The sequence below is a fragment of the Amblyraja radiata genome, chromosome 4 (genome assembly GCF_010909765.2).
Source record: "Amblyraja radiata isolate CabotCenter1 chromosome 4, sAmbRad1.1.pri, whole genome shotgun sequence".
Lineage (NCBI taxonomy): Eukaryota > Metazoa > Chordata > Chondrichthyes > Rajiformes > Rajidae > Amblyraja > Amblyraja radiata.
In genome coordinates this window covers 54,574,086-54,601,272 of record NC_045959.1, presented here as the reverse complement: position 1 = coordinate 54,601,272, position 27,187 = coordinate 54,574,086, and the positions used below count along the sequence as shown (strand labels likewise).

Below are 27,187 nucleotides of genomic sequence, written 5' to 3'. Positions count from 1 at the left end.
ATTTTGAAAAAAGGTGAACTCTCACATCTAGGAATTGAACATTAACCGGGGAAACTGATGGTTGCTTAGACATTTGTTCCTTGACCTAGTCTGCACTGCAGCAATTTCATTCCACAACATACATAAACAAAATTGGACTTTTAATAACAGCCCTAGTAGCAAGGATTATTGAAACAGTTATCTCAACATTGATTATTCCTATTCCTATTCTTTATCATGTGCAAACCTATTAGCACTCTGGAAAAAATAACCTTGGGATGTCTGTAAGACACTTAAACAGATAAAAAAATAACTTGCAAGAGATGACAATCTGTCTAAACAAACTTACAAAAAGGAAACTATTATCATCTTAGTACATATTGACATAACCTTCTTGGAATATATAATTCCAGAATTAACTTACTGCTGGTCCTCAAAGTAAACGAATTTAGCTTGCGTCAAATTTCAAATTATCTAAGTGGTACGCAGTGTGTGAATCAAATATTTCTTAAACCAAATCCGTCAATAGTGCCCTTCATAATGTTTGGGACAAAGACCCATCATTTATTTATTTTCCTCTGTACTCCACAATTTGAGATTTGTATTAGAAAACATCACATGTGGTTAAAGTGCATGTAGTCAGGTTTTAATAAAGGCCATTTTTTATACATTTTGGTTTCACCATGTGAAAATTACAGCAGTGTTTATACATAGTTCCCCCCATTTCAGGGCACCATAATGTTTGGGACACAGCAATGTCATGTAAATGAAAGTAGTCATGTTTAGTATTTGTTGCATATCCTTTGCATGCAATGACTGCTTGAAGTCTACGATTCATGGACATCACCAGTTGCTGGGTGTCTTCTCTGCTGATGCTCTGCCAGGCCTGTATTGCAGCCATCTTTAGCTTATGCTTGTTTTGGGGGCTAGTCCCCTTCAGTTTTCTTTTCAGCATTTAAAAGGCATGCTTAATTGGGTTCAGATTGGGTGATTGACTTGGCCACTCAAGAATTGACCATTTTTTAGCTATGAAAAACGACATTGTTTCTTTAGCAGTATGTTTGGCTTCATTGTCTTGCCATAGAATGAACCACCAGCCAATGAGTTTTGTGGCATGTGTTTGAACTTGAGCAGATAGGATGTGTCTATACACTTCAGAGTTCATTATGCTACTGCCATCAGCAGTTGTATCATCAATGAAGATAAGTGAGGCAGTACCTTCAGCAGCCATACATGCCCAGGCCATAACACCACCACCACCGTGTTTCACAGATGAGGGGGTATGCTTTAGGTCTTGGGCAGTTCCTTCTCTCCTCCATACTTTGCTCTTGCCATCACTCTGATATAAGTTAATCTTCGTCTCATCTGTCCACAAGACCTTTTTCCAGAACTGTGGTTGCTCTTTTAAGTACTTCTTGGCAAACTGGAACCTGGCCACCCTATTTTTGCCGCTAACCGGTGGTTTGCATCTTGCGGTGTAGCCTCTGTATTTCTATTCATGAAGTCTTCTGCGGACTGTGGTCATTGACAAATCCACACCTGACTCCTGAAGAGTGTTTCTGATCTGTCGGACAGGAGATTTTTGTTTATTATAGAGAGATTTTGTATGTCATCAGCTGAGGAGGTCTTCCTTGGCCTGCCAGTCCCTTTGCGATTAGTAAGCTCACCAGTGCTCTCTTTCTTCTTAATGATGTTCCAAACAGTTAATTTTGGTAAGCCTAAGGTTTGGCTGATGTCTCTGACAGTTTTATTCATATTTCTCAGTCTCATAATGGCATCTTTGACTTTCATTGGCACAACTTTGGTCCGCATGGTGATAAACAGCAATAAAAGTTTACAAAGGTGATTGAAAAACTGGAGGAAAAACCAGGTGCTGAGAGCTCTCATACCTGCATTAAGGAGGCAATTAAACACACCTGAGCAATTATAAACGCCTGTGAAGCCATTGTGTCCCAAACATTATGGTTCCCTGAAATGGGGGGACTATGTATAAACACAGCAGTAATTTCTACATGGTGAAACCAAAATGTATAAAAATGGCTTTCAATAAAATCTGACAATGTGCACTTTAACCACATGTGATTTTTTTTCTAATACAAATCTCAAATTGTGGAGTACATAGGCAAATAAATAAATGATGGATCTTTGTCACAAACATCATGGAGGGTACTGTATATACATCCAAAAATTTAAGCATAAATCATCTTAACAGATCAAAGCATCTTCCCTCTCCTCCATTTCCCACAACAAAGATGAAAGCAAATATTTAGCAAATCTTTCAATATGTAAACAGATGTAATACTACATCAAATGTTATATATCATGTAAATAATATAATTTATAGTTATTAAATTAAATTCTACAATCTACAGTTTGTAGTTTCGGGCCATTTTATTTTAATCTCCCAAATAATTTAAACCTGTTAAATGGAAAAATTCTTTCAGCAGACGAAAGAATAGCACCGGAACTGTTTACTTGATATAATTTAAAGGCTATGCTATCTTTCTGCAGTCATATCATTTACAGGCTCCACCTTTTCTTGGTCATCGGTGCCAACTCTGATTTGTTCTGTGCCTTTTCATACCCCCCCCAGCATCCTGGTAAAGCACTTTTATACTCTCTCCAAAATCTCCGTCTGCTTCCTGTAATGGGCAGACCGGAACTTCAAACGATACTCCAAATGCAGACTCACCAAATTTTAATAAACATTAACAAAAATGAAATGCAATTTAGTGTCACTTTAGTGCTACAGGCAAAGTGCTCATAGAGAAAAGTGCAAGGGCTGCAACGAGGTAGATTGGAAGATCGGGACTACATCCTTAGCATTTTGAGAGGTTCATGAGTCTGATCATAGTGGGGAATAAGCTGTTTTGAATTTGGTGGTACATGCTTTCCATCTTTTATATCTTCCCTACCATAGAAACATAGAAAATAGGTGCAGGAGTAGGCCATTCGGCCCTTTGAGCCAGCATCGCCATTCAATGTGATCATGGCTGATTATCTAAAATCAGTACCCAGTTCCTGCTTTGTCCCCAATATCCCTTGATTCCTTTAGCCCTGAGAGCTAAATCTAACTCTCTCTTGAAAACATCAAGTGAATTGCCCTCCGCTGCCTTCTGTGGCAGAGAAATCCACAGAATCACGACTCTCTGGGGGAAGTAGTTTTTCCTCATCTCAGTCCTAAATGGCCTACCCCTTATTCTTGAACTGTGACCCCCTGGTTCTGGACTCCCCCCAACATCAGGAACATTTTTCCTGCATCTAGCCGGTCTAATCCTTTAAGAATTTTTTATGTTTCTATAAGATCCCATCTCATCCTTCTAAATGAATACAAGCCTAGTCGACCCATTCTTTCATCATATGCCATGTGTCCTCTACCCCACAGGAAAAGGGCGAAGAGGGAATGACGGGGTGTGAGCAACCCAAGATCATGTTGTAGCGTGGTGTAGATGGAGTCGAGGAGGGGGAGGCTGGTCTGTCTGATGCACTGAGCTATGTTTTCAACTCTGCAATTTTTTACAGTCTTGGACAGAGCAGTTGCCATAACAAGATGTGATGCATCCCGATAGGATGCTATCTGTAGAAATTAGTAAGAGTTGTTGGTGACATGCCGAATTTCCTTAGCCCTCTGATGAAGTAGTGATGTTGGTGCACATTCTTGGAAATACTGTCAATGTAGTTCAACCAGGACAAATTGCTGATATTTCCACCTCAGAACATGAAGCACTCAACCGTCTCCACTTTGGCACCATTGATGCAGACTAGGTTCTTTTCTGATAAATATGTTGTTAAACTTCAGGTCCATGATAAAGGGAAAAAACTGAATTGAAGTGCAGCTGATCTTTTATCTTGTATAAAAAGGAGGATGGGATAAAACTCTCTTGAACTGTTCACTATTACTATCATTATATTTGGTGATACATTACAGGAGACTGAGGGGCAGTGGTCAGGAATGCAGCCAAATCTAGAAATGCTGCTGTAATGTTTAATTACTGGGTTAAACTCATTAATCAGCTATTAGATGAGAAGAAGAGAGGACTAGACTTTAGAGATACAGCATGGAAACAGGCCCTTCGGTCCACCAAGTCCGAGCAGACCAGAGATCACCCCGTACACTAGCACAACACTACACACTGGAGACAATTTACAACTTTACCTAAAGCTAATTAACCTACAAACCTGTGCGTCTTTGGATATGGGAGGAAACCTGAGCACCCGTAGAAAACCCACAAGGTCACATGGAGAACGTACAAACTCTGTACAGACAGCACCCATAGTCGGTATCGAACTTCGGTCTCTGGCGCTGTAAGGCAGCAACTATACTGCTGCGTCTCTGTGCCACCCCCTTCGACTAAGGTCAAAGATGTTTTCCATTGCCAAATCAGTAAATGCTGGGAGTTAAGAACCACTAACATATCTTTGCCTTGTGCAGTTCTTAGTTATTTGGCTTAAATACATTCAGATTTTCACCTATGATAGATTGGGGACTCAAAATGTGAAGTATTAATTTAACCTTGAAGCATGCATTAGTAATTTTTAAAGGATAAATAAATCAGTAACACTGCTAAAATATTAGATTTTATTATCTGATGGTGTCACTAAGACATATAATGCCGGCTGTTAAACTAAAGCATTTGTTAGAAATTCTTGGGATGTTGAACGTAAATGCAACAATTAACATGCAGTTTAAAAAAAATATTCTGGAGTTTCGTGCTCCATGGGAAGAAACATATTGGCATCAAAAGGGAGTAAAATGGCCAATGAACTGTCATTGAGCAAAGAAGAAAAACAAGGTTGATAATGTAATATTACCTGTTGCTTAAACATTCTCAATAACAGATGGCACGTATTAAGTGTGAATGTGTTGAGATTGCGTTTAATTGCAATTTTGAGGTGAATTCAGTACAGACTTTTAAGTTAAAAATGAAAGTTAAACAAGCAGTATTAAGTGGAAATAATCATTCAGGAAGGCTGTGAAACGTAAACAGCTGCATGGATCTCTCAGACTGCATTACCTGTCTGTGCTAAATCCTAAAACTTTCTTGGAAGGACTAATAGACACAAAATGCTGGAGTAACTCAGTGGCGCAAGGAGCATCTCTGGAGAAAAGGAATGTGTGACGTTTTGGGTTGAGACCCTTCTTTGGACTGAATATGAATATTGATTCTCTAATTTCAAGTAACCCTTGCATTCCCTCTCTCTGTGTCCCTCCCCCATCCTATTAGTTTAATTGTTAATATCGTTGTCACCTCCTCCATAGGACCGTTGTGGGCTCCTTGGCATTCAGTGCCGGTTCTGATTTGTTCTGTACCTATACATACCTCTGGTTTCACTCTCCCCTGACTCTCAGTCTGAAGAAAGGTTTCAACCTGAAACGTCACCCATTCCTTCTCTCCAGAGATGCTACCTGTCCCGCTGAGTTACTCCAGCATTTTGTGTCTACCTTTGATTTAAACCAGCATCTGCAGTTCTTTCCCACACTGAGGTACTAGTTGTATGCAGTGCAGTCCAAGGATCTGCAGGTGCTGGTTTTCACCAAAGATAGACACAAAATGCTGGAGTAACTCAGCAGGACAGGCAGCATTTCTGGAGAGAAGGAATGGGTGACGCTTCAGGTTGAGTCTGGAGAAGGGTCTCGACCTCAAATGTTACCCATTCCTTCCCTTCAGAAATGCTTCCTGTCCCGTTGAGTTACTCCAGCATTTTGTGTCTATCAGCAGTGTTAGACAGGCCATGCCGCTGGAGATGCATCACCAACGATTTGAAACCAACACACGATGCCGAGCTCTGTCATGGGAAGGCGCCAACTCATAGAGAGTGGCAAAGTCACATTCCCACCCACGTCTTGGAAAATCTCAGGCCTGTGACCACTCAAAATGGAGAAAAATATTTGGGACGGCATGGAGAATCTTGACTGAATACATCAGAAGCCAGCAAAAGAAGTAGCCATATGCCCACCTCCTCAGCAAGCCATATGCCCACCCTGTCATCCATTACCTGAGTGGGAAAAGTCTGCCGTTCCCACATTGGCCTCATCAGTCACCCACAACCCACAAATCTGGAGTCATGCTAGATCCCAGTGAACTGCTTAAGAAGAACCTGTTATGACTTTGTAACCAAAGAACTGGTATAGCACAGTGGGAAGATTCCTGCCTCTTTGAATTAGCGCGCCACAATTTCAAATCTCACAAAAGGGCTGATATTTCAGAGCAGCATTAATTACTTTTTTACAGATGGGATATGAACTGATGCCACTGTAGGCTCAGCTGCATGTGAAGGAACACTGATGGTGGTTTTTATTCGCAGATATAAAAACGGAAAATGGTGGAAATCTGAAGAGATCTATTTCTTTGTCCATGGTTACTGCCTGACCTGAGTATTTCCAGCATTTTTTGTTTGTATTTCCAATTTCTGGCACCGACAGTATTTTGCTTTTGTTACTTTGAGTGTTCAGGTTAATGTGAATTCCTTAATTGATACCTCTCCCTTGTACCTCACTGCAAAGATGGGATTGACATGCATGGTAGAATCATTGAGACTTGCAGCACTGGAAGAGACCATTTTATCCATTATGCCTTTGCCTGGTATTAATGCAAGCCGACACAAGAAAATTGAAAGTAAGAATTTGCATAAAGTAAGAATTTCATTGTTCCAGTGCCTGTGGCAAATAAATGGGCAGCACGGTGGCATAGAGTTAGAGTTGCTGCCTTACAGCATCAGAGACCCAGGGTCGATCCTGACCATCAGTGTCTATACGGAGTTTGTATGTCCCCCCCGTGACCTGCGTGGGTTTCCTCCGGGTGCTTCAGTTTCCTCCCACACTCCAAAGACGTACAGGTTTGTAGGTTAATTGGCTTTGGTAAGAATTGGGCCGAAGGGCCTGTTTCTGCACGGTATCTCTAAACTGAACTAAACTAAAATGGTATTGACTCTCTTGATGCTCAGCAGTTCAGGCAGCATCTGTGGGGAGAGAAACAGAGTTAATGTGTCAGATTAATAATCATTCATCAGAACAAGAAAATTCATAATCTTCACCAGGTTGGGCAGCATACAGGAACAAAGATATGGATCTTTGAGCATTTTCAATTTTTATTGTAGAAAGAAAAAAATCATTGTATTGAAAGACACTTAAACAAGTACATGGATAGTGTAGGTTTAGAGGTATATGAGCCAGGCACAGGCAAATGGGATAAACTTGGTTAGGTAATTTGGTCAGCATGGGTTAGTTGGGCCGAAGGGTCTGTGTTTGTGTTGCATGATAGTGATATCTTACCAGTACCTGAATCACAAAGATATTAATTTCATATCCCATTTGCAATACGGCCATCAGTCCCGCTGTGAGGATTGAAGTAAAAATTAGCTGTTTGGGTGGCACAGTGGCGCAGCAGTAGAGTCAAGGGCTGGTCCCACCAGCATGCGCCAGCATGCAGTGAGCGCGACCAAACCGGAAGCGGGGGCCGCGCGGAGGTCGAGTGAGTGACGTGAAGTTCGAGCAAAGTCCGCGGGAAGTTCGCACGTGACGTACGGCGTCAAGCCGCTGCGTACGGCGTCAAGATAACAAGTCCAGAACAGGGGGTCACAGTTTAAGGATAAGGGGGAAATCTTTTAGGACCGAGATGAGGAAAACATTTTTCACACAGAGAGTGGTGAATCTCTGGAATTCTCTGCCACAGAAGGTAGTTGAGGCCAGTTCATTGGCTATATGTAAGAGGGAGGTAGATGTGGCCCTTGTGGCTAAAGGGATCAGGGGGTATGGAGAGAAGGCAGGTACAGGATACTGAGTTGGATGATCAGCCATGATCATATTGAATGGCGGTGCAGGCTCGAAGGGCCGAATGGCCTCCTCCTGCACCTATTTTCTATGTTTCTATGTTAAGACAGCTGCGTATGCCTGTCGAGGTGGTGTGTACGGCGTCGAGGAAGCTGCGGGCCGGCAGGCTGTTGCCGCGCGGAATTTTTGAACACGGTGAGTTTTTCGGAGCCCCGCGAGACGTCGGGACCAGCTCCGCACAACTCCATACAGCTCCGGCGATCGAAGTGGGACCGGCCCCGCGAGGCCGTACGACTCAAGCGACCACGTTAGGTCGCGCTTGCCGCATGGAGTCGCATGCTCGTGGGACAGGCCCTTTACACTCTTACAGAGCCAGAGACCCAGGTTCAATCCTGACTACGGGTGCTGTCTGTATGGAATTTGTGTATTCTTCCCGTGACGTGTGTGGATTTTCTCCGGATGCCCCAGTTTGCGCCCACATTCCAAAGACGTGGATGTTTGTAGATTAATTGGCTTTGGTAAGATTGTAAATTGACCTTAGTGTGTGCACTGGTGCATGGGGTGATCGCTGGTCGGGGTGGATTTGGTGGGCCGAAGAGCCTGTTTTCGTGCAGTTTCTCTAAAGTAAATTGATAGAGACAATAATCTCCCCACTTTGCTACACCAGCTCTTCGGTTGCAAAGTAATGACAGCGTCTTCTTAAGCAGTCCCTCGGGGGCGAGCATGACTCCAGTTTTGTGGTTTCTGAGATGAATGATGAGGCCAACATGAGAGCCACAGAAGTTTGCACATGGTGCAGGTAGTGGCTAATGGTGTAAGCATATGCCCAGCTTGTGAGGGGGTCCACTCAATTTCCTTATCACCCCAGTTTGCAGTTATCGGTCCTGTATTTATTTGATATTAATGGTTTTGGAGAAAACAACAGCAGGATTTAAATCAAATGCATTGCAAATCAATATAGCAACTACTGCCAAAATTGACGATCATGATAGAAATTTGTTGACAAATTTAGCTGTGAGGAAGTCTCTTGTTTTGCAGTTTAGTCTTTACTAAGCAAGTTATAGTAATTTGAGAAGCGTTGATTAAAAAGCAGTGTTTAATGGAAACAATACAAAATCCTACAAGACTCTATTACAATCTACAGTACTGTATGGATGCGATACTTGGATTATAGTTCTATTGCTGTCATGTTTTGAAACTTAATATTATTCATTTGCTTTGCCTTTGAAAAATTGTTTTAAATAAATTTTTAATATTCACTTGTATTTAGTCATAGAATCATACCACACGGAAACAGGCCCTTCGGCCCAACTTGTCTAAGCCGACCAAGATGCTCTAGCTAAGCTCGTCCCATTGCCTGTGCTTGCCCCATATCCCCCTAAACATTTCTATCCATGTCCCCCTCCAATTGTCTTTTAATACTGTGTCAAAAACACTTCAACTGGACATGTTCATCTACCAGTAACATTAACTTGGCTTTGCTCTCTCCACCGATGCTGCCGACTCCAGCATTCCATTAGCAGCGCAATTAAAACTGGGGTTAATTTGTGATTATTTGTTTTGATTGGTCTAGTTATTAATTGGATTGCTGGTTAGGGAATGATTCCATGAATGTTGCTTGGTCTGTTGAGTAGTTTCAGCATTTTCAGTTGATATTTCCACTTTCCTGCAGTATCTGCAGTATTTTGATTTTTCAAAAGAATTTGCAATGTGAGTAGATGAAATAGGTTCTGAATAAGGGTCCCTACTTGAAATGTCACCGGTTCATATTCTCCAGAGACACTGTTTGACCTGCTGAGTTGCTCCAGCAGTTTGAGCCCTGTTAAAATCAGCATCTGCAATTCCTTGTTTCTACAGATAAAACAAAATGTTAGATGGCAGTTGTGGGGAGCAGATGGTACAAACACTAGCCTTCTGGACCAAATAACCAGATGGATGTATATCTCGTGTAACACCACATAGAACATAGAACAGTACCGCACAGGAACGGGCCCTTTATCCCACAATATCTGTGCTGAACACGATGCCAAAGTAAACTAATCTCATCTGCCTGTAAATGATCCATATTCCTCTATTCCCTGCATTTTCATGTGCCTATCGAAAACCCTTTTAAATACCTCTAACGCATCTACTCCAACCACTGCCCCTGCCAATGCGTTCTAGGCCCCCAGCACGGTGTAAAAAATACTTGCCTTGCACATCTCCATTTCTCACTCTCACCTTATAGATATGCCCTCTAGTGTTGGACATTTCCATCCTGGGGACGAAAGGTTCTGACTGTTTATTCTATCTGTGACTCTCATATATACTTCTACCGTTTATATACTTCTATCAAGTCTTCCCTCAACCTCTGACATCTTTTTTCTGATGTGGGAGGAAACTTTCTCCAAAGGAGAGATACCTTCTCCAGTCTCCACATCTTTTCTGCGTTTGGGCGAACAGAGCAACACGCAATAGTCCAAATGCAGCCTAACCACGTCAGTGAAGTCGCAGGAAACGGCAATTGAGAATGGTTGAGGCCCAGGAAATGCTGGCTTCTACCCTTGGCAGTGTACATGGTTCCTGTAAACCGAAGGATCAGTATTGAAATAATGGGAATATACATCACAGTGCTCTTACAGACCAGTCAGCCTGTTGCAAGTGAAGTCGGGCACGGATCATATTATTTCCAAAAATTAATGAGCTAACCAGTAGGCACTGTGGTGGATTAAGCAAACAGATCGGAGGGTCACAAAGGGATTTAAGGTTCATGTTTTAAGTAGGATAATAGATACACCGTTAAGTGGGAATTTAATTAATTGACCACACACTGATACACAAGTTGGGCCGTTGCAAATCCAGATATATGTCTTTCACATAACAAATTTATTAAAAAAAAAATTTAAACGACAAGGATCATATATGACCTATTTTTTCTGTCTTGTTTAATGAAATACTTTTCTTTCCCACCTCTTCCATCTCAGAGTTACATGCCGCACAGAGATTTGGTCATTACCATCTGTGACATGCAAACAATTTTGTTTGCTTTGCACCTCTGCAGCAAAATCCCTTGTTAGCAACTGCTTCATTGCTGTCAATAGCGAGGAGTTACATTGTAGAAAGTCATAGTTTGAAAATGTGGTTTTTAAACCCTTTGTGAAGGGATTTTTTTTAAGTGGTTGTGTGAAAATGATAAACCGTGCACTTTTATATCAGAAGTATATCGAAACCCTGTGGTTGTTTTGACTATGATTAAGAGCAAATAGTGTGTGTAAAGAATCCTAGATGCGATGTATGAATGATGCAAATAATTGAGGAATGGACCAGTTTACATGCTGTTAAATACTCAGCTACTATGTTATTTGGATGTTGTTTGGATAAAAATTGGTTTTGTGGACTTGGCCATTCTTCAGGCATATACTTATTGGGTGAGCAGTTACATTGAAATTACAGGGCAGTTGAATTGCAGTTTGGATTGTAAGGTAGGCATTTTCAGGGGGAGCACAATGGCGCAGTGGTAGAGTTGCTGTCTGACAGCGCCAGAGACCCGAGTTTGATCCTGCTTACGGTTGCTGACAGTATGGAGTTTGTACGTTTTTCCTATGACCGTGTGGGTTACCTCCAGGTGCTCCGGCTTCCTCCCACACTCCAAAGACCTGCAACTTTGTAGCTTAATTGGCTTTGGCAAAATTGTCCCTGGTGTGTGTAGGATAATGCTAGTATATGGTGTGATCAGGTTTAGCGAAGGGCCTGTTTTCACACTATTTCTAAAATCTCAAAAGTAAATCCTTGTCTATGTATTTTCTTTTTCGCTGTGTGATTGAAACTTTAGCTCTCCTGATAAGGTCTGAGCACTGCTCCCTTGAATTTAATAATCATGAAACTTCAGAGACTATTGTGAGTGAAAAGGGAAAAGGAGAGAGCAGAATCCTTCCTATTTAAACACTTCAGGTTACATAGGTTTAAAGTACTAAGAAGGTCTAAATACTTGAGTACGTTGAAAGATAAGTCTGACGCTGCTTTGAATTTACTCCTGGTTTAATGTAGACTCAGCCCTTGTGTTCTTTCTTGCCTTATTCCCATCATTTGACTGTCATCACAATGTGATTTATAAGGCATGATCTGCTCAAGTTGCATAATGTGCTTCCCATGTTACTGTTGTGATTGTCGTCCAATAAAGTGCTTTGGAACAAGTTGAGAGGGATGTTAAAATTTTATTGCTTAGAAATTCCAGACTATTCCTTGGGTAACTGATGCTAATCTGGTCGAATGGAGACTGCTCTATTTGCTCTATGATCTGAAAAACAAATCCATGCAATCAATCATGCCTCGGACATTTTTTTGATTGACAATTGGTGTCTGGTACTCTGCTCCTGGTCCGGGGCCGATAAGATCAATCTCTGTGTCAGTGATACAGCAGCAGTGACATTGCCTTGAATCTTGTCTTATGCCATGCGTGACTTGGATGCTGAGCAGTAGCCTGGTGGATGAAAGGCTAGCACAGAGGAGGTTCAGTGGAACACAAGATGTCCGAAGGTTGGGTCTGGGGGAGATCGAGAAGCAGTGGTTAAGGTTGGGAGGGGAGAGAGTATTGGAGCATTTATAGAGAAATGTTTTAGAAAATGAGTTGGTGGAGGCAGAGCTGATTGTGGGGTGGGTGAGGGAGGTGGTTGAGGATAATTGAAGGGGATTGTCCCAAGTATTGTCCATGTTTTTCACTTACCTGTAGGCTTCTGTGGGATTCTCATAGTCTTCACCTAGGAGTTCCCTACGAGTTCCCTGCAAGACAATGTTGTCCAAGCACCCTGCAATGCTTAAAAACCACAGACCAACGCATGAGGAACCATGCGAGACTGTGCATCCCTGATGCCAGAATTGTATTGCCATCAAAGATGAACTCGTAGCAAGAAGTGCTTGGTCCAATTTCATAATTAGGCAGCATTTCTGGTCTCCAGAAGTGCTGTATGACTCGCTGAGTTACTCCAGCGTCTTGTGTCCAACTTTGGTGTAAACCAGCATCTGCAGGAAAGTTTCTATTTTTGGAGGAGCTGGTTAACTGTATTGATCTACAGATCATTGCAGCATTTTCTATTATCATTTCATTTTATTACGATTATTCCTGTTTTTGAAACCATTCAAACAATTTATCTTTCCTCAAAATAAGTTATACTTATACAACATTGTTTTTTGTTTTATTTTTTAGGTACAACTTGTCAGCAGCAAGATGCTTCCATGAACAAAAGTGAAGATCTGAACAATGTCCAAGAGATGTCGGCCAAACGTCTAGTTGTTGGTTCATTGGAGCTTCGGCTGGACAGTAGCTCTGTCCACAGGATACTGAAGATGGTGGCGTGTGGGCTCAATCATGAGTATGAACCGTACAGCAAGCCGAACTCAGGTTAACTATAAATTATATAAACTTTGGAGAAATAGCACGGAAACAGGCCCTTCGGTCCACTGAGTCCGCGCCGACGAGCGTTCACCCAGCACACTGGTACTATCCTACCCATGAGGGATAATTTTACCAAAGCCAATTAACCCACAAACCTGTAGGTCTTTGGAATGTGGGAGGAAACTGGAGCATCCGGAGAAAACCAGCACGGTCACAGTGAGAACGTACAAACTCCGTATAGACAGCACGTACGATTAGGATTAAACATGGGTCATTGGTGCTGTAAGGCAGCAACTCTAACGCGCTATATTTTATAGTCACATTAAAAATAACTACTTGGGCTGCATGGGAATGTGCTAAAAAAATTGTTGGTGGGGATGGAAGAACATATCAGGGAGCTGTGAAGGGAATGATCCATTTGAAATGTTGACAGGGAAGAGAATAACAATATGTGAGTGGTTGTGGAATCATTGTTGGAGTTGATGAAATGGGGTTCCAAGAAGCTGAGTGGATCATACTGTAAGTATGTTTGATGGAATGGACAATTTTTGAGTTGTAAATTCAATGGAAATGTACTTAATACTGTGAAGAGGCTTGGTTAGAGTGGATGTAGAGGATGTTTCCATTAGTGGGAGAGTCTAGAACTGGAATTCATAGCCTCAGAATTAAAGAACATTCTTTTAGGAAGGCGTTGAGGATAAATTTCTTTAGTCAGAGGGTGGTGAATCTGTGGAATTCTTTGCCACAAAGGCTGTAAGTCAGTGGATATTTTTAAGGCAGAGAGATGATTCTTGATTAGTACTGGTGTCAAAGGTTATGGGGAGAAGGCAGAAAAATGGGTTTAGGAGGGAGAGATAGATCAGCCATGATTGAATGGAGGACTTGATGGGCCGAATTACCTAATTGTACTCCTATTCCTTATAACCTTATGACTTTGATCACAATTATGTTAATTGTATTTCTATCGTTGTACAGTTTGACAAAATGGTGATTCTGTGACGATTACTTAAAAATTAGGTGCAATTTATTTTATAGACGTGTGTGTACTGTTTAGTTCATGGTTATGTGTACCTAGGTACAGTGAAAAGCTACTGATGATGATACCTTATGTTGCTGTTACCGTTACTTTATGTTACTGGTGATAATGTTGCGGGCTATCCAGTCAGTGGAAAGACAACACATAATTACAATCGAGCCACCCACGGTGTACAGATACACTATTGCTTAGAGATAACATTTATTAATATCAGACTACACTTTTTTTCACTATATTATCAGCTTTGCTTGTTCCTTGAAGATCATAATGGTGAATAATGCTAAAGGGTTCCATTGTAAAATAAATTCTCTATCTGCAGAACACTTGAGGTTTGTGCAAATATCTTGCACCATGTCTCATCAACATGCATGCATGCATGCTGGCCTTCATTGACATAATTCAACAATTGAAGCTAGTCTTTGAAGCCATACTATATATAGCCTTGCATCTACTCTTGTAACAGTTGGCAAGATCATCAGATCTGGAATTCCTTCTGTACAATTTGCTCTCAAACTATCTTTGTATGATATTGACAGAGTTTCTGGTGACCCAGTGAAATTTTGTGGATTGGAGTAAACCTTTTTTTGGACATTAACATTATTCACATTTTTTTGCAGTTGCTGTTAAGGTTTATATTTTGACTTGTCACATCACACTGCCTATAGATTCATTGCAGTCCCACTACAGTACCTACTCATTCACAATGTTTAGTTTAGTTTAGTTTAGAGATATAACTTGTAAACAGGCCCTTTGGCCCACCGAGTCCATGTTGACCAGCGATCACCCGTGGATTAATTCTACCCTAAACGCTAGGGACAATTTACAGAAGCCAATCTTCTTTGGAATGTGGGAGGAAACTGGAGCACCTGAAGAAAATCCACGCAGTCGCAGGGAGAACGTACAAACCCTGTACAGACAAGCACCCGTAGTCAGGATTGAACCTGGGTCTCTGGTGCTGTGAGACAGCAACTCTACAGCTGTACCACTGTGCCGCATACTACACCACACTTATGCAGTACTTTGAAAACGGACACTGTTTTTAGTATATAATTTATTGAAAATCATCCAATCAAATATTTGCTTTCCCAAATTAGTGATATTTATGTCAATATTGTCCCTTTGAAACCTTTCAGAAACTGAGGATGAAAACAGAACATTGCCGAGCCAAGAGGAAGTTGCAGCTTTGGAAGAATATATTCCAACAAGATTAACATGCATAACTATTTTAAAATGCACATTTACAATTACACTGGCTGAGTTCAACCTTCTGGACAATTTATTTCCTATAATTTTAGGTCAAAAGGTAACAAGCCCTTTTCTTAAAAAGGCCTTTTAAAAATGTATGCTAAAAGGAGGTGGGAGTTTTTCTTTTTTCCATTGGATTTCTTCAAATAAATTTGTAAATTAGAAGACGACAATTGTCTTTAAACAACACCAGATTTGCTTTCTGTCATATTCTGATTCAAATTGTAAATCATAAAATAATAAAATGTAATACCCTTTCAATTAAATATAAGGAACCTGGATTGTTTGTAATGACAAAAGCATTTAATACGAAATAATCTAAGAACTGCAAAGGAGAGTGGCTCACAAGTTGCTTTGAACCTGCTTTTCCATTCAGTGGGGACATTTTTGACTTTTTTTCAGCACCACTATCTTACTTGATGTGGTCAGGTGTTCTGAAATTAGCAATTTATGACATGCAGAGTGAATATGTGGATAATGACAATATTTTTATGCTGTCAACACAGATTTCAGAAAATAAGATTCTGCTGGACAATTTTGTAATGTTTTGATTTCGGGGTTGGTGTATTACATTAGCTATTGGAGAAGATTAAGAGGTCTGGAATTAAGGGCAGATTCAGAAACGTATTTCATGCACCGCATCTCATATTATTTGTCCTCAAAATATGATCTGCAATGCATGTATTTAGTATATGATTTAAAAAAAAGATTTACATAAAAGTAACATAAATATTTTGTTGTTTCAGCATTCCTTGCCTTATTTAAGTGCTCCACATTTTCATCCATTGCGACCCTTACCTGCCTTGAGAGTACAGGTGGACAAAGTTAGTTTGGATCATTCAGTGCCAATGTATGCTGGACAACTTATACCCACTGTCAGCAGCCTTAACCAGCCACCTGATAACTTGTTGCATTGCTGTTATGTTCACTGTTGTGTCAAGGTAATTTGTTCTTTATCAGCATTTTTTAATTCGTTCAATTCAAAGTTTCTCACTTTAATTTAAACATGTAATTATTCTTTGAAACATGCCATCGGAGTTGCAAACCTTGATTGAGAGCTTTGAAAATACTTTTCGGGAATAGTAAATTTGGTTCGGAGTCGCAAGGATGTTGTAGATGTTCGCAAATATTATTTGTAACTTAAGAAATGGAATTAAACCATGACATTCTGGTATCTGTAGCATGGAGTGCAGATGCTGGTTATATCGAAGATAGACACAAAGTGCTGGAGTAAGCAGATCAGGTTGGGATGGTTACCAACCTGAAATGTCACCCATCCTTTTTCTCCAGAGATGCTGCATGACCCGCTGAGTTATTCCAGCACTTTGTGTCTACATTCTGACATCTATTAGATATTCTGGTATTTACTTTATTGAATGTTGTTCCATTGTGGCCAGATATTTGAAACACTGATCTACTTAAGTTTTCCTCTGTTGTCTTATTCAGCTATAGAAGCATAGAAAATAGGTGCAGGAGTAGGCCATTCGGCCCTTCGAGCCTGCACCGCCATTCAATATGATCATGGCTGATCATCTAACTCAGTATCGTGTACCTGCCTTCTCTCCATACCCTCTGATACCTTTAGCCACAAGGGCCGCATCTAACTCCCTCTTAAATATAGCCAATGAACTGGCCTCAACTACCTTCTGTGGCAGAGAATTCCAGAGATTCACCACTCTCTGTGTGAAAAATGTTTTTCTCATCTCGGTCCTAAAAGATTTCCCCCTTATCCTTAAACTGTGACCCCTTGTTCTGGACTTCCCCAACATCGGGAACAATCTTCCTGCATCTATCCTGTCCAACCCCTTAAGAATTTTGTAAGTTTCTATAATCTTGGTCAGCACAACGGTATTAATGAAACAATATTTATTGATTAATAATGAGAATTTTTGATAACAAATTCTTGAACTCTCTCTTTTTAATTGAACTTTCTTAATATTCCTTCATCAAATATTCTGATCCTTGACCTTGAATGTTTTAAAATCTTTAATGCTCATTTAGGGGCTGTGGAATGCAGTGCAAGAAAGTCATCCTGAATTTAGGTTCCATACAACTTTGAAATGTTTTTGTTTTGTTCGTATTGTGTTTATTATTACTTGGCACTCTAGTGAAGACAGATTATGTCTCAACCAGACTCTTATCTAATTCAGGCGATTGTAATTTTGATAGAACGTCAAATAAGGCCTTCAAGCCATAGAATCATACAGCATAGAAACAGGCCTTTTGGCCCAACTAGTCCATGTCAACCAAGATGTCCATATACACTATCCCATTTCCCTGTGTTTGACCCATATCCCACAAAATCTTTTCTATCCTTGCAGAGGGTACAGTAGAGGTTTACTGGAATGGTTGGGATGCAGAAATTAATGGAGATTAATAACTAGCGCGCACAGCCAAAGAGAGGGGGAAGCAGATTCTGTAACTGCTTTAAGGATAAAATTCTATATATACTTTAAAGCTCTCATGCAATAGGCTAATTTGGTAATTTTTTCAAAGAGCTGCTTTCTGTGTTGAGAATCTGTGAAATTGGCAGTTGTGACTTTGTTAAAAATTATACATTTAAACATTTCTAGACAATGCCCTTTTTCGACATTTGTATGTCAATTGGCAGCAGGGTGGTGCAGCGGTAGAGTTGCTGCCTTACAGCGACAGAGGCCCGGGTTTGATCCTGACTAAGGGTGCTGTCTATAAAGAGATTGTATGTTTTCCTTGCGATCGCGTGGGTTTTGTCCAGGTGCTCCGGTTACCACACATATTCCAAAGACATACAGGTTTGTAGGTTTATTGGCTTTGGTAAAAATTGTAAATTCACCCTAATATGTAGGGCAGTGTTAGTGTACGGGGTGATCGCAAGTCTGCTCAGACTCGGTGGGCCAAAGGGCCTGTTTCTGTGCTATATCTCTAAACTAAGCTAAACTAATAAACATTATTGCTATATTTTTTAATTAAATAATTCTGCAGGGTATCTAATGTTAGACTTTTACACGTGAAAGCTATTACATTTTTGGGTTGCAGTCTAATAAAAACTATAACCAAGTTGCAGGAAATAGCAGAGATTGTATCTTGTGTCATGCTTTCTTGCTTTTCTTTCTATTTAATAGAGGTGGTGGAATTAATAATGTATCAATGAAAACCACACTACGTCTTGCATGGTCTTTCCAGTTTAAGTATATAAGACTAACATTTTTTGATTTGCCAGAATAGATTTTTGATCTGTTGGCTTCTAAGTTAGTGAAATTTATTCTAAAGTTGAATATGTTTCTGACATAAATCTTGTTTTTCTGAAAGTATTTCATTAATATTTTAAAAATGTGTTGGTTGTACAATTCAGATCTACTTTCATGAAAAGTAAGCAGTTTTGCTACTGCTGTTTTGAATTTAACGTGAGGGAAACAATCCTTGTTCATTGAGACATGTGCATCTTTTCATTGGGTGTGAGGTAATGTTTCAGATTTGATGTGTTTCCATGGGTTAGTGCTTTAAGTTATTTTGGCTGTTGTGATTGCTTGGAACACATATGACAGACCGTACTGAGGAAACTTATTGAACTCGACTCTTTGAGAGAGTTGAATTGACAACAGCATAAATACAATGATTCAGTCAGTTTAATTGTCTGTAGAAGTTGAGGCAATGATAGTGTTATCCTCATGGTTTAGGGCAACAGAAATACTACCAGAAATCTGAATTGTTAGTGGTATTATTAAAGCGTAAACAAAATATTGTGGTTGAGCCTTCCTTGTTGCCATCATCATTTGTCATCTATTAGTAGAAACAAGGAATTGCAGATGCTGGTTTTCAAAAAAGGACACAGTGCTGGATAAACAATGGATCAGTCAGCATCTCTGGAGAATATGGTTAGGTGACGTTTAGCGTCGGGATTCTTCAGGCTGATTATTGGGGGAGGGGGAAGGAAAGAAAGCTGGGGGAGAGGAGAGACAGGACAAAGAATGGCAGGTGATAGGTAGACAGTTGAGGGGTGTGATAGGCAGATGGTTCAAACAAAGGTCAGAGATAAAATTGAATAATTGCGATTGTCAAGTCAGAGGAAGGTATGTAGAGGGAGAGGAGAAAGACTCACCTATTTTGTCCCCTCCCCCTCTCCCTCCACCCACATTCCTTTCTCTGGCTCTTCGATCCTTTAGTCTCACACCCATTTGTCATCTATTGTTCATCATGGACACCGATTTTTGATCAGTTCTGGTAAAAACAAGAGAAAGAGAAAGCTGTGCTCACTAGATCAGGAGATCGCTATTCATCTGAGATTTGAAGGCATTCTAACCGATCTTTAAATCAAAATCACAAGACCACAAGAATATGGGAGCAGGAGTTGGCCTCCAGTCTTTCAACACTGCCCCACCATTCGATATGAATATGGCTGATCAATTCCTCTTCTGTACCAGTTCCCCATAACCCTCAATTCCTAGCTCTTTCAAATATTTATCCATCTTCACCTTTAATAATATAATATTTATAACGATCTGGCTTGCAACAGTCCCACCCACACCAACCCCACACACCACACAATAATCAGTGTGAAGAATGGCCCCAACAGCAAAGTTACCTATTCATGTTGTTCAGAGATGTTGCCTGACCAGCTGAGAGATACTCCAACACTTAATGTCTTTTCAAGATATTAATAGGTTGCATAAAACTATAGGGTGTCAGTGTAATATTGTATGCTGCTGTGAGTGGATATATAAGTTTAGTTTAGATTAGATATACAGCATGGAAACAGGTCCTTCTGTCCACCATGTCCACGCTGACCAATGATCACCCATACACTAGTTCTATCCTACAAGCTAGGGACAATTTACAGAAACTGGAGCACCCGGAGGTCACGGAGAGAACGTACAAACTCCGTACAGCCAGCAATCCTAGTCAGGATCGAACCTGTGTCTCTGGCGCAGTAAGGCAGCACCACTACCGTTGCTCCACGGTGCCAATAATTAATAATACCATAAATTATCTGTAATACTTGGTAACCAGACCATAATGGTGCTTTGTCTCCATACTCACTGTGCTTTTGGCACTATTTGAATGCTGTCTTCTACTGCATGATTGCAAACATTTGCGAATGATTGCGAACATTTCATCAAAAGCCATCATCGTCACTTGTGGGTGCTTACTGGCTAACGTGCTTTGTCGTACAGGTGCTTCCTCTCAGCTGCTGTTTTCGCCATGTTCCAGGCTACCCACCAAAACGGAAAAATATTCCTTTTGTAGAAGCTGAGTGTGGTTTTGCACCAGACCTAGCGTTGTAACTGTGCTTCATTCTTGATTTACCATGGTAACCTGAATTTGTTTGAAATGAGTAGGTTTGGACATATGGTCTGTGTTGATTCTTCAAAACACCCCATTCATATTAGTGAGCAGGTTTCCTTTTCTATCAGCACGAAAATAGCTCAGGCCCACCTGCAGCTGATTTTTACTCCCATTTACCAGTTCCCCTTTTCCTTGCTTTGTCTGGTATGCAACAAAATGGAAAGAATTAGAAGTTTCAAGAAAAGACTGCTTTTACAAGTTTAGTTTGTTTTTTTGTTAAATTTAGCCAGGTACATAAGGAACGGCAGAGCTAGTTACACCAAGTTAATGTGATTCCAAGACACAAAATGCTGGAGTGAAAGGGCCTGTCCCACTTGGCCGTCATTTACGCGACAGGCCGGTAGTGACTGACACGCGACGGTCGCGCGCATCATCATGCGTCTGCACAGCCGTCTGGAGCGCGTGACATCATTTGAAGATAGACACAAAATGCAGGAGTAACTCAGCGGGACAGGCAGCATCTCTGGAGAGAAGGAATGGATGATGTTTCGGGTCGAGACTCTTCTTCAGTCTGGTGAAAGGTCACGACCCGAAATGTCACCCATTGCTTCTCTCCAGAGATGCTGCCGGTCCCGCTGAGTTACTCCAGCATTTTGTGTCTATCTCCAATCGTCCTGGCCCCGCTCTGGGAGTAGGTGTGGGGGCGGATCCGGATCCGCAACGGCCCTGAGCCCCAGGCCGAGCTCGACGATCGTTTGCCTGCTTCTGCTGCTGTTGAAGGTGAGATGTTGCGCCGCGCCAGGGTCTTGGGCCTGTCCCACTTTGGCCGTCAGTTACGCGACAGGCCGGTGGCGCGCGAAGATTTCATGCAGGACGAAGTCCACACTCCTCCATGCCACTCCACACTCCTCCACACCACTCCATGCGCCCGTCCTGCGCTACCCACGCACCACCCACACGCTAGCAGGTCGCGTAAATGGAGCGCGAATGACGGCCAAGTGGGACAGGCCCTTAACTCAGCGGGACAGGCAGCATGTCTAGACAGAAGGAATGGGTGACATTTCGGGTCGAGACTCTTCTTCGGACACATCCTTGCCTCAGCTTTAGTTACTCCAGCATTTTGTGTCTATTTTAGTTTAAACCAGCATCTGCAGCTCCTTCGCACACTTAATGTGATTGCTATTCTGTCTGGTGCATAGGAGAGCGAAATGGGATGCATGACAATTATGTGCTGATGTCCCGCTAAATTACTTTCTATTTTTAACCTGAAACACTGATAAATTTACATTTTATTTTTAGAGCTCTTACGGTTTACAATAACAAATAGCTTTATCCAGATCTGCTATAAACTTCATGTATTTTCTGTGTAGTAAAGGTTTGCCTGAAAATATGGAATAAATTTAAGGGCAAGGTATTTATGGTCCATAATATTCTTAAGGACTTAGTGCAGAAACAAATAACTGCAGATGCTGGTTTACACAAAAGGACATAAAGTACTGAAGTAATTCAGTGGGTCAAGCAGCATCTCTGGAGAACATGGGGAGGTGACGTTTTGGTTTGGGACCCCTCTTCTGAGTATGAAGAAGGGTCTGGACCTGAAACACCACCTATCCATGTTCCCCAGAGATGCTGCTTGGCCTGCTGATTTACTCCAGCACTTTGTGTCCTATTCGTAAAAACTTATTCTGCTAAATTTCTATTTATTTTTTTTAACAAATTATTTCTCAGCAATTCATATTTCTTACGCACTGCCAGTGGTTGAGGCAGATTTGATACTGGCATTTAAGAAACTATTGTATAGGCACATGGATATGGAGGGAATGGAGGGATATGGATTAAATACAGGCAGATAAGAGTTGGTTTTGACATGTTTGGTATAGACATTGTGGGCCGAGGCACCTGTTCTTGTGCTGTATAGTTCGATCTTCAATTAATTATTACAATTTCAGTGTTGATCTCAAAATATTGATGAAATGATGCTAGTGGTTTTGAGATATACGCTTGAGCTATGTGCGTCTGGGATCATTCTGACCCATGTTTATTGTGGAGGTTTAATCACCATATTTGCCCAGTTGGAACAAGGGATTGTCCTGAAATTGAGCCATGGCCACATCACAGTTCAAGGCACACCAAACCAAGGTGTTAATCGGAGATACAAGGAACTGCAGATGCTGGTTTCTACAAAAATATCAGGAAGTGTGAGAGTAACTCAGTGGGTCAGGCAACATCTCTAGAGAACATAGATAGGTGGCATTTTGGGTTGGGACCCTTCTTGAGACAGTTCACCCTCCCCACCCCCTCACCCGTATCCACCTATCACTCGCCAGGCTTTATCCTACTCCCATCTCTTCCAGCATTCTCCCCTCTCCCTACCCATAAGAACATGACAAATGAGCAGAATTAGGCCATTCGGCCCATTGAGCCTGCTCCACCTTTCGATCATAGCTGATCTATTTTCCCCTCTCAGCCCCCATTCTCCTGCCTTCTCTGCGTAACATTTAATGCCCTTGCTAACCTAGGACTTATCAATCTGTACTTTAAAAATACCCAATGTCTTCACCTCCACTGCCATCTGTGCCAATGAATTCTATAGATTCTGGGGAAATAAATTCTTCTTCACCTCCATTCACCTCAGGTACATCCTTTTATTCTGAGACTGTGCCCTCTGGTCATAGATTCTCCAACAACTGGAAACATCCTCTCCACATCCACTCTATCTAGGCCTTTTATTATTCGCTGGGTTTCAATGAGATCCCCCTCTCACCACAATCAGCTGAAGAAGCATTCCGAACTGCAAAGCCACTTATCCATGTTCTCCAGAGATATTGCCTGACCTGCTGAGTTACTCAAGCACTTTGTGTCTTTTCAAGATGTTAATAAGTTGTATAAAATTATAGGGTGTTGGTGTAATCTTGCATGCTGCTGGTGAATGGATATAAAAGTATTTTTCAGAGATCCAGGAGTAGTCTTCCAACTAAACAATAGTTGAATCAAGGGCTTGACTTCATACAGGCCCTCAAACTGCACTAGAATAAGTCTGTTGTGTGAAATTTTAACTGCCAGCACTGAGTAATCTTTCCTGCATAAATTTATCCCCATAATCAAATTTGTGTTAGTTGCATCTATATGCATTTATGGTGATCTAACAAATGCTGTATGGCATAGGTTGTGTTTTGTTTTGTAATCCATTGCAATTAAAATCATTTGAGTGTTAATGTAGATAATAGATACATCAGGAGTGTCACAGTGATGGGCTTTTAAAACTATGGTAATTATGCCAAGGAGCTAATTACTTAGGGATATATCACTGTCTCATTCCAGTTTCATTGTTTATGGATTAAATGGTATAGTTGGTATATATCTAATTTAAATCTTCTGGTTAATTATCAGAGTTGAAATCTAATCCAACTAGCTTGCAGAATACATTGAAAATGTTATTGGTAATCGCCAAAATATTTAGTCCTAAGTGACATTGATTTTGGACGGTTCAGTAAACCTTGTAATTGTTTAGCACAGCTCGTTTTCTTGTTAAAGTTACACAGTTCTTCTGTTCATTTGAGCTATTTGGTGAGTTTAACACTCAAGCTACCAGAATTCCAACCCCCCACCCTTCTTATTTTAAGTCATTCACATACCTTTGAACATTCTTTGAAGGTGCCTTTTGCCATTGGTGAAACCCGATCTTTTACAGTAAAGTGACATTTCGATGATTAGATTATTTAATGAGTACCAGCTGAAGTTTAAAGCACTGAACTACTTGTGGAAGTATAAATGGAATGTCTTGAACACATCTTAATTGCTATTTCTCGGTTAACATCAAACGTATGTTGTTTTCTGAGCTTATATTTTGAAACTAAACCTTGTATGCGCAATTTCCCAAATTTACTTCAATCAAAATGAAATTTCAAGCAAAGCAGAAATTCTGAAGTTTCTGTCAACTAACACTTTAATCTTCTTTATGTCGAATGTTTATTGTGAAAAGATGCCTCTGAGTAGCAGCCATAATATTGCTGGTAATTGTGGCAAAGATCAAAAAATAAATTTTAAGAAGTCCTATCGAGTGAGTGTTAATGATTGCTGTGTGGACAAAATGGTAAAAGACACTCCTGATAAAATGTTTTTTAAACCCCGTTTAGACAAAAAATAAGTGTTGCAAATTCAGTTATTTGGAATTGATTGAAGGATACAGCATGGAAACAGGCTCCTTGGTCCACCAAGTCTACACCCATCATTCGTGTGACCGTTCACACAAGTTCTATGTTATCCCGCTTTAGCATCCACTCCCTACACACTAGCGGCAATTTACAGATGCCAATTATCATACAAATCTGCACACTTTTGGGATGTGGCTGAAAACCGGAGCACCCAGAGGAAAAACACGGGGTCACAAGGAGATTTTTGCAGACTCCCTGTAGACAACACGAGATCAGGATTATACCTGGGTTTCTGCCGCTTTCTCCTATCTGCGCCATGAGATATTTGACTTTTTCTCCATTCAGAAAGGTGAAGCTTGAGACATTGACACAGTGGTAGAGTTGTTGCCTTACAGCACCAGAGACCTAGGTTCAATCCTAACTATGGGTGCTGTCCGTACAGAGTTTGTATGTTCTCCCCGTGACCGTGTGGGTTTTCTCCAGATGCTCCTACACTCCAAAGTCATACAGGTTGTAGGCTAATTGGTTTAGTTAAATTGTCCCTTGTGTGCATGCAGCATAGTGTTAAAGGCCTGTCCCACTTGGGCGTCATTTACGCGACATCCTAAAAATTGGTTAGCGAGTGGTGATGCGTGGTGGTGTATATAGTGACGCGCGGTAACGCGCGGTGCTTCCCTATCGCCCCAGAATTTTGGAATGTTCAAAATCCTCGCACGCCACCTGCGTGACGTATCCCTTGCGCACGCTGACGTACTGATGGCATACGTGTAGCGCGTGGTGACGCATGGTTATGCACGGTGACGCATGAACATTGCCTATGCTAATTTATTATGCGTCACCGTGTGTCCACATCCGTAACCATGTATCGCCGCGTATGCTGTCGGTGCACCATTTGCAAATCATTTGGGCGCCGCACCACGTGATCACCCGGGTATAAAGCGTGCCGAGTTTTGACATTTTTTCTCTGGGAAAATCCTTGCCACGGACTAAAAGAACAGTCTTGTAAGAAAGACACTCCCAAAAGAAGTAATAATAATAATAATAATGCATTTTATTTGCTGGTGCCTTTCTGGACACCCAAGGACACCTTACAGGACATAAAATCACAATACATTTATCAATATTAAAATCAAGTTGATTAAAAACAAAAAACAAAAAAATACACAAAACATTTTAAGTCATTAAAATCAGGGTGAACATGGTGGAAGTTATGTCGGGTATGCTAATCTAAACAGGTGTGTTTTGAGTTGTGATTTGAATTGATCGATAGTGTCCAGGTGACGGATGGGAGGTGGGAGAGTGTTCCAGAGACATGGGGCAGAGCAGCTGAAGGCTCTGGCACCCATGGTGCTGAGTCTAAATGTGGGGACAGTGAAAATTGCAGCTGAGGAGGAACAAAATGACCGGGAAGGAGTGTATGGTAGCAGCAGGTCAGAGAGGTATTGGGGAGCAAGGTGGTGTAGGGCTTTGAAGGTCAGCAGTATAATCTTGTAGTTAATCTGGTGGTGCACAGGGAGCCAGTGGAGCTGAGTGAGGATGGGTGTGATGTGGTCCAATGATCTGGTGCGGGTGATGATCCGGGCTGCAGAGTTCTGAATGCATTGGAGGCGATGAAGAAGTTTATTGGAGGTGCAAGTGAGGAGGGCGTTGCAGTAATCGATGCGGGATGTGACCAGAGCGTGGATGAGGACTTTTGTATTGTCTTTGGAGAGGGAGGGGCGGAGTCTGGAGATGTTGCGGAGATGAAAGTATGCAGAGCGTGTGATATTGCTGATGTGGGGGCCAAAGGAAAGTGTACTGTCCAGAATGACGCCGAGACTTTTGACATGGGAGGAGGTGGGTATGGGTGAGCCATCAACTGAAATGGTGAACGGGTGGGTTTTGGAGAGTGTGGACTTTGAGCCAATTAGCATGATTTCTGTTTTATTTCCATTGAGTTTTGGAAGGTTGAGTGACATCCAGTTGCTGATAGCTTGAAGACAGGTGGTGAGGGCAGTTGGGGGAAGGGAGGTGTTTGGTTTTATGGAGAGGTAAAGTTGTGTATCATCGGCCCTCAGGACCAAAGCGCGCGACTGTCGTACTGCTAGATGATTTGCGCTCGACAGTTACTGCCGGCCTGTCGCGTAAATGACGCGCGAGTTACGCCCAAGTGGGACAGGCCCTTCACTGTAGAGGGATTGTTGGTTGGCATGGACTCGGTGATGGTCCTGTTTCCCCACTCTATCTCTAAACTGAACTAGTTGGATTCGATAAAAAAAACTGTAAATTGTCCCCAGTGTCGGATAGTGCTGGTGTACGGGGTTAGTCCAGCACGAGTCTCGCACGATATAACGGGGGGTATATAAAGAGTTCCCACGGTACTCGGCATT

At 41.4% G+C, this 27,187-nt stretch overlaps 1 protein-coding gene across 6 annotated transcripts in view; it reads left to right on the top strand.

The window, feature by feature from the left end:
* vps13b (vacuolar protein sorting 13 homolog B) overlaps positions 1 to 27,187 on the top strand; it is an 806,769-nt gene that overhangs the window by 168,914 nt on the left and 610,668 nt on the right. For all 6 annotated transcript variants that reach the window (XM_033019455.1, XM_033019454.1, XM_033019453.1 and 3 more), the window contains exons 13-15: positions 12,933 to 13,127; positions 15,291 to 15,460; positions 16,149 to 16,343. In XM_033019455.1, coding sequence (XP_032875346.1) covers positions 12,933 to 13,127; positions 15,291 to 15,460; positions 16,149 to 16,343 — 560 coding nt within the window. The remainder of the gene's footprint in view (positions 1 to 12,932; positions 13,128 to 15,290; positions 15,461 to 16,148; positions 16,344 to 27,187) is intronic.